The 16,024-nt window shown below is 46.8% G+C and overlaps 1 protein-coding gene across 1 annotated transcript; it reads left to right on the top strand.

Annotated features, from left to right (window-relative positions):
* The first annotated feature begins 2,743 nt into the window (after nucleotides 1–2,743).
* Nucleotides 2,744–4,636, top strand: DEFB132 (defensin beta 132). Its single transcript, XM_061437166.1, has 2 exons — nucleotides 2,744–2,862; nucleotides 4,313–4,636. The coding sequence occupies exons 1-2, from the start codon at nucleotides 2,748–2,750 to the stop codon at nucleotides 4,519–4,521; spliced, it is 324 nt and encodes a 107-aa protein (XP_061293150.1). The 5' UTR covers nucleotides 2,744–2,747; the 3' UTR covers nucleotides 4,522–4,636.
* The last annotated feature ends 11,388 nt before the right edge of the window (nucleotides 4,637–16,024 follow it).

The raw sequence follows: 16,024 nt of genomic DNA, 5'->3' as shown, positions 1-16,024 counted from the left end.
CAACCACCTCCCAGAATCCTTCTCGCTGGCATCCGTCTTGGCTAAGCAAGGTGTGCACCACCAGGAAGGACTCTGAGTCAGAATGACTGGCTAAAGACGACCCGGAAACTAATCCCATCACCATAAAACCCAAGACTACGAACCACATGGTGGGGCAGTTCTCCTGGGTTCCTTTACCCTGCTGCTCTCCACCAGGGTGCCCTATTCCCAAGAAAATCTCTTGCCTTGTCAGCACATGTGTCTCCTCAGACAATTCATTTCCGAATGTTAGACAAGAGCCCAGCTTCGGGCCCTGAAAGCAGTCCCCCTTCCTGCAACAGATTCTTTACCACTGAGCCACCAGGGAAGCCCCCTCACAGGTATAACAGATGCTAATAAAAACATTCAATTAATGAACAAGAGAATGGGGAGAGGCTAAGGAGAATTCCGGGGATGCTTCCCAACAAGATTGAAATTTTTAAAGAGTTATTTAAAAATAAGATAAGCAAAGCAAATATTGATAGCAATGAAACAAACAGGAAACAGAAAGGGGAGAGTCTTGGGACTCATCCCAGCAGGTGGAAGTCTTTAGACTGTTACTAAGAAATAGAATTGTTGCAGTAACAAGGAAAAAAGAGGAACGAGCTTTTCTCTTTCCTTTTCCTGAGAACACAAATAAAGAACACAGTGAGCAGGCCTGATTTCTTGTTTTTTACTTTAACTGCTCCTAACTCTGAACGTGTGTAACTAAGTTTCCTTTTCGGCCCCCTAACTCTGCAGGAGCTATAATTCTCATTTTTTCCTTGGACTCTATGCTAAACACATCCTGTATCTGGGGTTTACCCTTACAAACACCCAAACTGCTAGACTCAATTACTGGGTTACTGACACCAGTCTATGACTGTCTTTGAAAGAATGCAAGAGGAAGAAATCAAGATTCTATCACATTTGTTCCTCATCATGACTTCCAGCTGATTCCTGACTGCCAAGCCCTTGCCTTATATAAGCCTCTAGACTCCTCACGGAGCGAGGGGACAGTTCTTGAGGCACGAGCCAACTGTGTTCCCCTCTCCGTCGGCTGAGAATTAAAGCCCCCTTTCTATTTTTTGTAAACTTTGTCTCTGTATTTTTTTATTCACCTTCGGTTTTCAGAAAAAGCCAAGATTTTGGCCAACATCAGAATGACTAAAATGGTCATGGATGAGTTAAAACAAAGGTTTAATGCAGCACTACCAAAGGCTGGGTGAGACAAAGGGACCCCCTGCTGGTCCCCCAACATTAAGGACCCCAAACAAGTCTTCTCCGTTTATCCCAGTACGCTGCTGCTAAGTCACTTCAGTCGTGTCCGACTCTGTGCGATCCCATAGACGACAGCCCACCAGACTTCCCCACCTCTGGGATTCTCCAGGCAAGAACACCGGAATGGGCTGCCATTTCCTTCTCCAGTGCATGAAAGTGAAAAGTGAAAGTGAAGTCGCTCAGTTGCGCCCGACCCTCAGCGACCCCGTGGGCTGCAGCCTTCCAGGCTCCTCCGTCCGTGGGATTTTCCAGGCAAGAGTACTGGAGTGGGGTGCCATTGCCTTAATATAATTTTAAAAGCTGGAAGGCAGATATTACAATGGGAAACCTGACCCACAGTCCCTTGGGACAAAGGTTAGGCAGATTAATCAAAATAAAGATCAACTAGAGTCCAGGATAGGGGGCCTGGGGGATGTGTGTGGTCTATCTTAGTTCTCAAAGAACTGCACAAAGATATGTATTAGATTATTATGTATATCCCTTGAGGAGGAACTAGGACTCTTTAATTGCTAAATTATTGTCATTACATTTCTTGTTTTCTTGCTTTTCCTGTGTTTTCTGCATTCCCTCCTTTCCCTGAATAGTAGCCGCCTGTGCCTGCTCTTTGGAACTCAGGAAAGGCTTGGACACTAAAGCTATTTTTTATAAGAAGCAGGGGATAAAGGGGCTTTGTATCTGAGAGGGCCCCTCAGGGCCCTGCTCAGTTTCAATGAGAGTATTCATATTGAAGGGGTTTCCCAGGTGACTCAGTAGTAAAGAATTTGCCTGCCAAAGCAAGGGATGCAAGAGAGGCCAGTTCTATCCCCAGGTCGAGAAGATCCCCTGGTGTAGGAAATGGCAACCCACTCCAATATTCCTACCTGGAAAACTTACATGGTCAGAGGAGCCTGGCAGGCTACCATCCACGGGGTCACAAAGAATCAGACACAACTGAGCCCACATGTATTCATATTGAAACAGGCAAAAAGTAATATTCCTATAGGTAAATCATACTAGATATGTATTTTGTTTCCATAGTTTGTTTTTACCATCAGTTAGGTTGCTTTTGGTTTTCTGCTACTGTGAACAACGTTGAGATAAATCTCTCTGTGTACTTGTTTAATTATTTCATCAGACAGAAGTCCAAGGAACAGAGTCTCTTGAGTCAAAAGGTTAGCATTATTTTTAAGACTTCTGATGCCAAATTGCTCTACAAAAGCAAAACTCCCAGCAACATTTCGAGAGAATACGTTTCCCCATACCCTCACCAACACTGGCTAGAAGACAGTTTCAAAGATGGGTGCTCTTTGTTCTGTTTCTCTCTCACTGCTAATAGCCTAGAATACAGGTGCTCAATAAATCAATCCAGGCTACAGGCTATTAGACACTCTGATCTAACCTGTCTGTTCTGGGTTTCAGAGACTTCTCCTGGCTCACTGCCCAGGAGCTTGGCATTGTGTAGACCCTATAAAGGCAGTAGCTCCAAGCATATGACAGTAGAGGACCCTGACTCCACCAAACCACCATCTACTCCCCAGGCCAGCCCTTCAGCCATGAAGCTCCTGCTCCTGGTCTTTACAGCCCTGGGATTCCTGGTGACACCAGGTAAACTGGATGGAGAAGAGTGAAGGGACTGGGAGCCAGGAACACCAGCAGATCTGGTTTCTCTGGTGACAGACAAGCCAGGTTGGAAGTAGGCAGGGCTCAGCCCACTGAGCTCTGACCTAAAGTGGGGGTCTCCCAGCATCCACCACTGTCCCCAATACCCCTTATCCATCCATCAAACCTATACCCTATACCAAAACCTATCCGTCCCAATTTTTTCCCATTCTAAAACAAGAGTCAGCCCCAACTTGGTTCAAAATATCTCCCTTTCCCCTTACATGAGCTCTCTACATCTAAGCTCCTAAAACGCTGAGAAGGCGTCTCTCTTCCACATTTGCAGCCTCTGAGATCAGACCCAGGTCTGTGCTCAGAGGAGAGACCAAGCCCTGGGGTAAAAAATTCAGAAGCACCTGCCTACACCCAAGAGGGCTGGCAGGGAGAACAGGAGACCTCTTAAGAAGGTAAGTGTACATAAAATGTCAAAGGAGGTGCTCAGCTCAAACACTGGGGGAAGAGAATGAAGAACCAGAGAGAAAATTCAGAGAGCCAGGCAATGGGTGTGAAGAACCAGAGGAGAAGCCTCTCAGAAGATGCCAGGGCTGTGGGCCCATGGTGGACACAGAGCACAGAGACAAAGCCCTCAGGTTTGATGAGAAGGTTGTACTTGGTAATGGTGTATGAATGCAAAATAGCCTGTCATAGCAACCATTATTTTCTCTGTAATGATTCAACTTTTTTTTTTCCCCCACTCTGGGTTGATTGATATTGACAAGTTCATAATCCTTAAGAACAAGTGAGGCAGGAATACCTTTAAAAGGAGATGTGGGGTACACTGGGACAATCCTGAGGGATGGGATGGGGAGGGAGATGGGAGAGGGGTTCAGGATGGGGGACACATGTACATCCATGGCTGATTCATGTCAATGTACGGCAAAAAACACTACAATATTATACAGTAATTAGCCTCCAATTAAAATAAATAAATTTAAAAAAAAAAAGGAGATGTGGGATGAGTAAGAACAGCCACAAGTACCCCTTGGAGTGTTCAAATGCCTCCCCAACAATGAAGACCTGGCTCCCCGGTCCCCTTTTCACTCAGACGTTCTGTGGTACAAACTACAGCAAAAATGAGAGGCTTTAGCTGTTACAAAGATGTAGATGCTGGCAAAGACAAAGAGCTCTTCTGCATTCCCAGAGGCCATCCATCAAGGGAAATTCTGTCTCCTCCTGCGTCCTTCTCAAGACTCATATTTCAAGCATACATTTGAGGATAAAATGTCTGCTTTAGAGACTTCCCTGGCAGTCTAGTGGGGTGAGGGTTCTATTCCTGGTCAGAGTTCAGGATCCCACATGCCCATAGTGGGGCCAAAAACCAAAAAAGCCCCAACCCCTTGGCAGTCCCTCAATTGTTTTTAACCTTGGATTCTCTATCTTTTCTTCTCCATTGCAGCCAAAGGGGGCGGGACAATTTGTGGGCGTAAGATCGCAGGACACTGCAAGCTGGAATGCGGCTCCCTGGAAAAAACGATATTCATGTGTGACAGATACAAACAGTGTTGTGTCAAAGGCCTCTTCATAGCACAGCCCGTGATGCAACCAGCCATCCAGAAGCCTAACAAACCAGATACACAGTTGGCCAAAGCAAGGACCAATGGGTAAGACAATAGAATCTTCAAGAAGCTGAAGGACTATCATGACTTAAAGCTCCTGTTTTGTCTCTCTGCATCTTTCACTCAATAAACAGTTTGGGGAGGGAGGAGGGAGGAGGGTTCAGGATGGGGAACACATGTATACCTGTGGCAGATTCGTTTTGATATATGGCAAAACCAATACAATATTGTAAAGTTAAATAAAATAAAATTTAAAATACTAAAAAAAATAAAAATAAACAATTTGGAGTTTGTATCTATCCTACAGTAACGGCTGCTCTGTGGACTCATCCATGGGGTGTGCGTCAGCTTGGGTCTTCCAAGAGCCAATGCCAAGACAGAATTAGACACAAAACCATTTATTAAGGGGGAACACCTGTGATGGAAGGCGGTGAGAAGGAGTAGACAGGGAGAGTCCTCATACTACATTACTGGTCTGATACCTGAAAAGGAAAGATAGACAGACAGAGGACTGGATAGGAGGAGCCTGAGGCTGAAGATTGAAGAAAAGTCTCAGCCAAGCCCATCAAGGCCCCAAAACAAGAACTGCTCCTCAAAGGAGCCCCACCCAGGGCAGGGATGGCTAGGCACTGGGTTCAGTCACTGGCTGGGAGCAGCCCCTGGAGAACACGACCTTGGGGAGAATGCTACGGCACATCTGGAAATATGGCAGCTGAAGGCTCTCCACCAACTACATCCTCAAGACAGTTCTCCTGACGGGAGATCTGAGTGGGGCACCCCATGCCTGCCACAAAGCATGGGAGAGAAAGGAGCTGAATGCATGTATTTGGCCTCCATGTGGATCAACAGATGAGGTACTCATTTGCATAATGAAATGGACAAAAATACATAGATCTGACATTCGTAGCAGTTTCTGAAAGCAAGGCAATGATGCTGGTGACTTGAATGTGCCCAGCCATATCATATATATATCAGTTCAGTTCACTCAGTTGTGTCCAACCCTGCAACCCCATGGACTGCAGCACGCCAGGCTTCCCTGACCACCACCAACTCCCAGAGCATGCTCAAACTCATATCCATCGAGTCAGTGATAGCCATATCATGTAAAGTTGGCATAATCCTATTAGAAGGCCAAGTGAAAACAAGTACAAAGAAACAGGTCTTTTATTCATTTAAACCAGTTAATGCTACTTCTGGAAATCTATATCCTTTCTAAAAAATGTTTTAAAAGTTAAAAACCTTAAACCTTGTTCACGTTCTTTGGCTGAGAGACTCTAATTTAAGGAATGACTGTATTCTGAGGAAATAACCAGGATCCATAGTTTTAAAATGATGGATGGTAACTTCCCTGGTGGTCCAGTGGTTAAGACTTCACGCTCCCAACGCAGAACTAGATCCCACATGCTGCAACTAAGATCTGGTGCAACCAAATAAATTTAAAATAAAAATGTGTGAACAGGCATAACCTTAACAGCATAGTTTAAAATAATGAAAAACCAGAAGCTGCCTAAATGTCCAGGGATGAGGGAAATGTGAAGCAAAGTAGCTATAGATTCATAATGTGGATACTATGTACCTCTTAAAAAGGAGAAGTTTAGGGACCTTCCACGTTGCAATGCAGGAAATGCAGGTTTGATCCCTGGTCAGGGAGCTAAGATCCCACACACTGTGGGGCAATTACTGAGCCTTCATGAAGCAACTAAGACCTGATGCAGCCAAATAAATAATAAACAATTTTTTCCTTAAAGGATAAGTTTAGAGTTCTCTTCAGTCATAAAGGATAACTTTGATGTGCTATTAAAGAGCAATTTTAAAAATCATATGTATAAGTTGATCCCATTTTACAACAAAAACACAAGCACACACGCAAACCATTATCCAAAACACTGGGATGCTCTCAACAGCTACCGTTTTTACTCCACACCCTCCTCAAAGATGAAATACAGGGCATCCCAAAATAGATTCAACTCTACAATAGAGTCATGAGAAATACACGTTGTACTGAAGATGCCATGGGGAGATGTGGGAGAAATTTTGCATCACCCCTATCCAACAAAATTTCATAACAATTCCCTTTAAAGTTGGTTGTTGTTGTTTTTTTTTCAAGTTCTTTTTAGCCACTGACACCTCAGCCCATGGACCCTAGGTCTTGAAGTCACTCTACTTCTCCACTCAGTACCCCCACCCCATCTGACCCTCCCCTCCTTTTGCCATTTTGCCCTCTCTCTGCTTCTCCTAGTCACATCCTTATATTCAAAACTAGATCAGCAAGCAATAACCTTTCATAGCATTTAATCTTTTTAGAAAATAGCATGGATTATAAATATATTTTTATCATATAAATTCATTTCTGATAGCAAGAGGCCCTAAAGTGATACAAAGATGGAATTATGAATAGTGTTATTTATTGATTACTTATATGTATAATTTTTCTACAGTAAACATATTAACAGGAAAAAGTAATATTCTAACAGAGGCACAATAATTATAAAGCATGCTGCTGCTGCTAAGTTGCGTCAGTCGTGTCCAACTCTAGCGACCCCATGGACTACAGCCTACCAGGCTCCTCCGTCCATGGGATTTTCCAGGCAAAAGTACTGGAGTGGGGTGCCATTGCCTTCTCTGAATTATAAAGCATACCACAACTCAAATTGGCCACGTGTCTTCCAGTTTTCTACCCATTCCCCTACTCTCTGTCTAGGATTCCTGAGGATGATGAAACGGAGTGTGTGTATGCATGCCAAGTAGCCAGCCTCCTCTGCCAAGGGGATTCTCCAGGCAAGAATCCTGCAATGGGTTGCCATAGCCTCCTCCAGGGTATCCTCCAGACCCAGGGATTGAACCCATATCTCCTGTGGCTCCTCTATTGCAGGCGGATTCTTTACCACTGAGCCACCAGGGAAGCCCCCATGAAATGGAGTTATTTACTGCCATATCAATAAACAAGGAGGATGTCATAGCCATCTGTCTTTCAGGCTCTCCAAAAGTGAATTTCTGAGCCCAGAGGGCACCCAGGGAGAACAATGCCATCTATCTGGCAGCCATTAGCCACTCCCCATGGTGACTGTAAGCACTGGCCCTAGATAGCTGAGATGCAGATGAAAGGTATGATTTCAGCAAGCCTAGACTATTGCATTTTCCCATATGTAGGAAAGCCTTAAATTCTTTAACTGGTTCGGTCACTCAGTTCAGTGTCTGACTCTGCAATCCCATGGACTGCAGCACAACAGGCTTCCCTGTCCTTCACTATCTCCTGGAGTTTGCTAAAATTCATGTCCACTGTGTTGGTAATGCCATCCAACCATCCCATCTTCTGTCGTCCCCTTCTCCTGCCTTCAATCTTTCCCAGCATCAGAGTCTTCCAGTGAGTCAGTTCTTTGCATCAGGTGGCTAAAGTATTGGAACTTCAGCATCAGTCCTTCCAATGAATATTCAGGGTTGATTTTCTTTAGGATTGACTGGTTTGATCTCTTTGCTGTCCAAGGGACTCTCAAGAGTCTTCTCCAGCACCACAGTTCGAAAACAATTCTTCAGCACTCAGCCTTTTTTATTGTCCAGCTCTCACATCCGTACATGACAACTGGAAAATCCATAGCTTTGACTATACGGACCTTAGTCAGCAAAGTGATGTCTCTGCTTTTGAATACGCTGTCTTGGTTTGTCATAACTTTTCTCCCAAGGGGCAAGCCTGTTTTAATTTCATGGCTGCAGTCACCATCCACAGTGATTTTGGAGCCCAAGAAAATAAAATCTGCCACTGTTTCCATTTTTTCCGCATCTATTTGCCATGAAGTGATGGGACGGGATGCCATGATCTTAGTTTTATTAATGTTGAGTTTTAAGTCATCTTTTCCACTTTCTTCTTTCACCTTCATCAAGAGGGTCTTTAGTTCCTCTTCACTTTCCCATTAAAGGGGTATTATCTGCATATCTGAGATTGTTGATATTTCTTCTGGCAATCTTGATTCCAGCTTGTGAGTTATTCAGTCCAGCATTTCCGGTGATATACTCTGCCGTTCCCTCCTATTACGCCCTTGTAATTGGCGACAGGTTCATTTTATTGGGCCTATACTGCCATCTGCTGGCGATATTCAGTATATACAAGCCATGGTCAATACACGGGCTTATTGTGGGGATAATCTGACATTCACCACTGCTCCGGGGCCCCTCTAATTTCCACATGTGCCTTAAACTAGATTCAGATCAAAGCTCACAATGCATTTTACAAGATACATAGAGATGGGTCTTTAAACAGGAAACTTCCGGAACTTTGCTGGTGGTCCAGTGGTCAAGACTGTTCCCAATGCAGGGTGCCTGAGTTTGATCCCTGGTCAGGGAATTAGGTCTCAATGCCACAACTAAGACCCAGTGCAGCCAAATAAATAAACAATTAAAAAAAAAAAAAAAGGAAACTTCCTTTTGTCCGATTAGCTGGCCTGAGTACCAGAATAGGCTTTTCAAACAATCCCTACTAAAACTTAAAAATAGTGCCTGGTCATCTAATATTTTAGCCTCTGGTTCATGCCCGCCCACAATTCTCACCTTGTTAAACTCTCCCCCTTCGGAGATACCCAGAAAAGTGCTCAGAAGACACCCCCAATGGTCTGTTCTTGTCATCAAAGGTGATACCTAGTCTTTTTCCCCTCCCCTGGTTCTCCTCCCCTGGTTCCCCACACATATCCTCTCTCGCTCCTGCCACCTTCCAATACTCCAGGAAAGGGTGATGGACAGACAATAAGGTGGGATTCTTTCATTATGGAGTGCTCCACCTCCCCCCACCCACCGCCCCAAGTATGCTGATTTGGAATCCTAATCTTCTTAAGGCAGAAGCTTTGCCTAAATTCCAGGATACAAGGGCCAACTCAAGCCAGTAATAACTATGAACTTTCACTGGAAGAGGAGGTAATTGTACCCAGCCCTGCAGACAATATGGTATGGCTGGTGATCAGGGGGCAGAGTAACTTAAAACTGACACATGCGGAAAATACCCTCAAATAATATGCTCTGGAAACTCCCCACAAGTGGTGTCACTCAGGATGTACTCCTGGTGAGCCCAGGGTGACTGCCCTGGCCCCTGGCCCTTTCCCATGCCCCTGACAACAGTTAAGATCTCCAGGGGATCTGCTCAATCCAGGGATCGAACCCAGGTCTCCCACGTTGCAGGTGGATTCTTTACCAGCTGAGCTACAAGGGAAGCCCAAGAACACTGGATTGGGTAGCCTATCCGTTCTCCAGCAGATCTTTCCAACCCGGGAATCGAACCGGGGCCTCCTGCATTGCAGGTAGATTCTTTACCAACTGAGCTATCAGGGAAGCCCCCCCCCCAGACAAATGGGGACACTAACCTATGGAGTAAATGTTAATGCATCTGCGACCGCCCCCACCTCTGCCCAACAAGGCTCTATGTCTCAAGGTCATTCAGAGGCCAATTCCCCATTATAACTACACTCTGGACTCGACCAGGCCCTAATGGCCTCAATTCAAGGTGTCTCCCCTCTTGCACCTGAGTGGATGAGAGGACACCGCCTCTCCACAGGATTTCACCTAAGGTGACATCACCCCTTCAGAAGACCCCACAGGAGACAGCATTGCCTAGGACACCACCATGAGCTGGGACCCTAATTTCGACCTTGGCACAGAATAGACCTTGCCTCACGTGGGCCCCCTGCAAGCTCTGTCTTTCCTCTTGTTGGGTTTGCTCACCAGATGACACCCTGGGACCACTGCAGCACTTAGACTGCCCCGGCATTTTTCTCAACCAATCTAGGCAGGTCCCACATCTCTGATGATGGGGAATGGCCCCCAACACACCCCAGCATAAACACATTCAGTTAAGACAAGCAGAGTCCAGGCCCAACTGGCCGCCAGCCCTGCTGCCCCAGATCAATAGTGAAACTTTGATGCACTGTACCATTGTGTATTTAAGCTTTGGCTTCTGCACTTAGTCTCTGAATATGTGTCTGCCTACCCACCCAGAGTACGCTAATCTCTTCTGTGCAAAATTCTGAATTCTCTGATGAGACCCCTCCGTGAACACAGCAGTTCCTAGGCAGAGAGAGGAAAATGGACGAAGCAGACCCACGCGGGCTAATGACTCCCTGCTAGAGAGCTTTACACAAACCCGTTTCATAAATCTACCCCACAAGATCTGAGGGCTTTTAAATGTGTGGAGGCAGATGTAGATTCTCTAGATCAGGGCTCCTGAACCCCTGGGCCACGGATCAATATTGAATGGGGATGGGGGATGGGGGGGGCACACAGCAAGAGGCAAGCGACAGGCAATTGTATTCATAGTCTCTTCAATGCTCACACTACCTCCTGAGTCTGCCTCCTGTAGGATCGGCAGCATTAGTCTCTCATATGTGTGGGAACCCTAATGTGAACTGTGCATATGAGGGATCTAGGCTGTGTGCTCCTTACGAGCATATAATGCCTGGTGATCCGAGGTGGAACCGAGGTTGTGATGCTAGTGCTGGGGAGCAGCTGCAAAGTAAGCGTAATGTGCTTGAATCACCCAGAAACCTCATCCGTGGAAAAACCGTCTCCCACGAAACCGATCTCTCATTCCAAAAAGGCTGGGGACTGCTGTTCTGAAAAATCTAGACCAACCCCACCCTTTGAAGAGCAAATCAGTGGCGACCCTCTCCTGGGTGGATGATTTACAAAAATTAAGAATTTCCACGACTTTTGCCCCTCTACCCCCGACTCTTTGCAGGCTATTAAGGACCGCTGGACTGCCGACCACTGCCCTGCCCCCGCACGGCCTCCCCAAAACACTCCAGCTTCTTCTTCTGTCCCCTTCTTCCATTTTTAAGGACTCTGTGATGATACAAGCCTAGAGGATTATTCCCAGGCCTAGAAAGCAGTTGAATTTTGAAATCGCTTGGGACTCCTTTTTTCCTTTCATTTTCTCCCTTTTGAATGAGAAAGTCTGTAACTTTTATCTAATGTCTACCCCACCACTGCATTTTCTGAGCAAATAACTTGTTTTTTGAGTTTCACGGGTTCACAGATGGGAAGGAATTGTGTCCAGGGATGAATAAAGTCTTTTCAGAGCCTCCCTCTACCTGGTTTAAATGATATTTGGGATTTTTGAACTGATGGGTTTTAGATGAGATGCTTTTCCTTTGAGTTGATGCGATAACAGGATGAGACTTTGGGAAGAGGTGAATGTATACTTTGCCTGTAAGACAGACGTGAATCTTTGAGGTAGGAGGAATAATGTGAAATGAAAAGTCGTTCAGTCATGTCCGACTCTTTGAGACCCCATGGACTATACAGTCCATGGAATTCTCTAGGCCAGAATACTAGAGTGGGTAGCCTTTCCCTTCTCCAGGGGATCTTCCCAACCCAGGGATCGAACCCAGGTCTCCCACAGTGCAGGCGGATTCTTTACCTGCTGAGCCAAAAATATCTCCTTAAAGATGTCCACATACTATCCCCAGGATCTGGGAGTGTGTTATGCTACACGGCAAAGATAAATTATGATTGCAGATAAAACTAAGGTTGCCAATTACCTGATCCATGGAGAGATTACTCTGCATTATCCTGGTAGGCCCGGTGTCATCACAGAGTCGTTAAAAGTAGAAGAAAGGGCAGAAGAGGAGGCCAGAGTGATGTGACAGGAGAAGGCTCAACCTGCTGTTACTGGTTTTGAAGACGGAGGAAGGACCCACAAGCCAAGGAACACAGGCGGACTCTAGAAACTGGAAGAGGCAAGAAAATAGCTTCTCCTCTAGTGCCTCTAGTAAAGAAGACAGCCCTGATGACCCCTAGATTTTAGCCTTCTGAGATCTGTGTCAGACTTCTGACCTACAGATAGGTCAGATAATAAATTTGTGTTGCCTTATTTAAGATTGCAATAATGTGTTACAACAGCAATAGAAAACTAATGCCAGGAGCTCAGTCCCTGCCTCTATAGACAGAAAAGCATGATCGTCTAGTTTACTGTTCAGCACACATCCACTCCCCTTACCCTCCCATGGGTAGGTGAAGGGAGCTGGTGGGGGAGGGATCTACCTCCCTCCCTAAGTCATCTGGGCCCTGGACCTGCGACCTCCTTTGCCTAGTGAAATACTCGCACATCTGAAAGCAGAGGTCTTAAGTGAAGACCTGACTCATTTGCTCCCGGGATCCTCCTTGAAAAGCACACCCCAGATAACTCCAGAGCCCAGGAGTATCCTTGAGCCTGATCCACAGTCTGGAGCCAAACCCAGCTGACCCACAACCTGAAGCAGAGCTGCCCAACCAGCCCAGCTGGGTTCAGCCAAAGTGCAGTCGACCTGAGGACCCTTAGTAGAGGATAAACTTTCATTGCTGCAGTCCACTGAGTTCTGCAGGTGCTTCTCATGCAGCCGTGCTAACAGGGACAAAGCTGACTAACACAGAGTTCTGGATAAGACACACAATCAGTCTTTTTATTGATAAGGGCAGTCCTGGTGTGTATCTGTGTGCACATGTGCACGTGAGGATCCACCCATGTGAAGCTCTGAAAAGTGAGAGAACATCTACATACAGCTGTGCACGTATGCGGTCACTCCGTCACAACTGGAGGCACCACAGCTGTGCGTGACGTCAGGGAATCCATGTGCTCAGTCGTCCTTTCTTGGTTTTCCCCCTCAAAACTCATTCATCCCCTAGTGAGGGAAAAGCATGGAATCCAGCTTCTGGCCAAAAACTTATGCCTGACTTTTTTAAAGTATTTTTTTTTAATTGAAGTATAGTTGATTTACAATGTTGTATTAATATCTGGTATACAGCCAAGTGAGATATATATATGCATGCATATATATGTGTGTGTATATATATATATATATATATGATATTTATAGATGTCAGGTTCTTTTCCATCAAACGTTGCTAGGAGATATTGAATATAGTTCCCTGTACTATAGGGTAGATCTTTGTCGTTCATCTATTTTTATACAGAGTGTGCGTGCGTGTATGTGTGTGCTGTCGCCTCAGTCATGTCCAACTCTTTGCGACCCCATGACTGTAGCCCACCAGGCTCCTCTGTCCATGGGATTCTCCAGGCAAAAGTACTGGAGTGAGTTTCCATGCCCTCCTCCAGGGGCTCCTCCTGACCCAGGAATTTAACCCACCTTTTCTTATGTCTCTAGCATTGGTGGGTGGGTTTTTTACCACTAGCACTACCTGGGAAAGCCCATAGTGTGTGTGTGTGTGTGTGTGTCTGTGTGTGTGTGTACGCGCATATGTGTGTGTATGTTCAGTCACTTCAGTCCCGTCCAACTCTTTGCGACCTATGGACTGTAGCCCACCAGGCTCCTCTGTCCATGAGTTTTCCAGGCAAGAATACTGGAGTGGGTTGCCATGCCCTCCTCCAGGGCATCTTCCCAACCCAGGGATTGAATCCTTGTCTCCTGCACTGCAGGCCAATTCTTTACGATGAGCCACCATGGAAGCCCCATAGAATAGTGTACACCTGTTAACTTCTCAGGCACCACCACAGGCCATTACAAAGGCTCTCCCCGGCAGGCCTGGTGGGGAAGTCTGCCCGCCCCCCACACACCAGCGTGGTGCCCCGCCAGTGTACGCAGTCTCTGAGGGGTCACAGCCAAGGGCTCAAGCCCCTGGCCCATCCTACATTCTTAGCCCAGCTTCCTTCAGAGACCTTCAGCAAGGGAGGGGGTAGCCTTTGGTCAAGGCCCTCCTCAGGTGCCTCCCCCTTAGTCAGGGGTAGAGAAGAAACCTCGAAGACACTTGTCTCCATTCTGACTCAGGACTCAGGACCTTCCTGCTCCTAGCCCTCCCTACACTCCCTTCCCCACTCCACCCACCCCCACCCCAATCCCCAGCTCTGGCCCCCAGGTTCACAGGCCCCCAACAGTGAGAACACCCCTGGTGCTGACCCACCCCACCCGATGGTGCCATTCATCCCAAGCAGAAAACTCAAGGGAGCGATGTCAGTGCTTCTCCAGTTCAGTAGCCTCTTCCTTATGCTACAGAAGCGAGCAATTGAAGCTGGACTGTTACTTTCATTTGGACTCTTTTTTTTTTTTTTCCTAGCTGTGCTGGGTCTTCCCTGCTGCGCAGGGGGCTTCTCATTACGGTGGCTTCTCGTGTTGTGGAGCACGGGGCTCTAGGCATGTGGGCTTCAGTAGTTGCGGCTCACCGGCTTAGTCTCCCCCCAGCATATGGGATCTTCCCAGACCAGGGATTGAACCTGTGTCCACTGCACTGGCAGGAGGATTCTTAACCACTAGACCACCAGGGAAGTCCTGTACTTGTCTTAATTGGCTCCCATGACACCTGGTGGCTCAGCTCTCTCCAGCCCGGCTGAGGTCCTGACAGCGCACTGATTAAGAGTGAACTGCCTCTACCACTTTCAGCCTGGTGACTCTTGAAAAAGTCACTAAACAGCTGTATGCTTTGGGTTCTTCCTCCGTAAAAATGAAAATGCTCACAATACCCACCTCCTAGGGTTGTTCCTGTGAGGATTTGATGAGCTGACAGATGTATGAAGTTCCAGCTAAGCATTTGCTATGATGATGTTCAACACTGTCCATTTCTGTTTGGAGATCCATATGCTTCTGGGGGTGCCTGTTGGCTTAGCCTGTGTCATGTGCCCCGCCCATCCACGCCCGCCCCTGCTCCAGGGGTCTAGACTAAACTAGCAGGTGTTCACCTCCTAGGCTGATTCCCAGTAGGCTTGTGATTTGATCCTGTCATAGTGAATCTTAAAAGACATTGGCTGAAAATTCTGGGATACAGACAACACTCTCTCTTTCTAGCAGGACATGAACAAAGAATCATAACACCCTAGGAGATGCTGGCAGCCATTCTGGGACCACAGGGAGTGCCGACTTCAGCAAGGGGAAACACGTGGAAAACAAAGGAAAAAAAGGGAAACCAGGTCCTTGGTGTCATCACTTGATTTCTGGTTAAAGCCTCACCTCATCTAGAAATATGTACCTGAGCCCTTTACTGGTTAGGCCAATTTGACTTGGGTGTTCTGTCACCTGTAACCCAAAGTCTCCCAACACACAGAGTGGATCTGTGAGTCGTCAGAGGCTCTTGGGAGTAGGGGGTAGACTAGGTCCCCAGGGAAGCCAACTCTGAGACAGAGCATAGGGTACAAGCTTTGATTACTGAGTGTCCTGAGGATCAGCTGAAGGAAAGAAGAGAGGGCTAGGCAGGGCTGGGAAGACAAGGAAGTTGAGCTACAGCGCAGACCCAGGGGCAGTTTCTGCCAACCCTCCAGGGAGCTGTGGAGCCAGAGGAGCCTTTGGTGTTTGCACATTAAGCATCATCAGAGGTGGGAAGGGGCCAGGGCTCTCAGCACCTCACACAAACCCCTATGGGACTGACAGCTGGAGGATGCCTGCCAATGCCCCTCCCAGTAACCCGAGCAACAAGCCCTTGCTTGAAGGGGGTCCAGGCATCACCCCTCTAAGTCCACCTTGGAAGCCTATGTGGTGGGGAATGGTGCCTGACCAGGCACCCAAGGGTGAGTTGGTGTTCATGTCCACGTACAGTGAGAATACAGGCGGTAGACAGACAGACAACTGGACTGTAAGAGAGATGGACAAGCA

This window comes from Bos javanicus, chromosome 13, assembly GCF_032452875.1.
Source record: "Bos javanicus breed banteng chromosome 13, ARS-OSU_banteng_1.0, whole genome shotgun sequence".
NCBI classification, from domain to species: domain Eukaryota; kingdom Metazoa; phylum Chordata; class Mammalia; order Artiodactyla; family Bovidae; genus Bos; species Bos javanicus.
This window is presented reverse-complemented; position numbering and strand designations above follow the sequence as displayed.

What these genes read in the sequence shown, in the direction of transcription:
- DEFB132 (XM_061437166.1), top strand. Translation starts at nt 2,748, where the DNA reads ATGACAGTAGAGGACCCTGACTCCACCAAACCACCATCTACTCCCCAG. An exon ending in GGGATTCCTGGTGACACCAG is followed by an intron (nt 2,863 to 4,312) that starts GTAAACTGGATG and finishes TCTCCATTGCAG; the next exon opens with CCAAAGGGGGCGGGACAATT.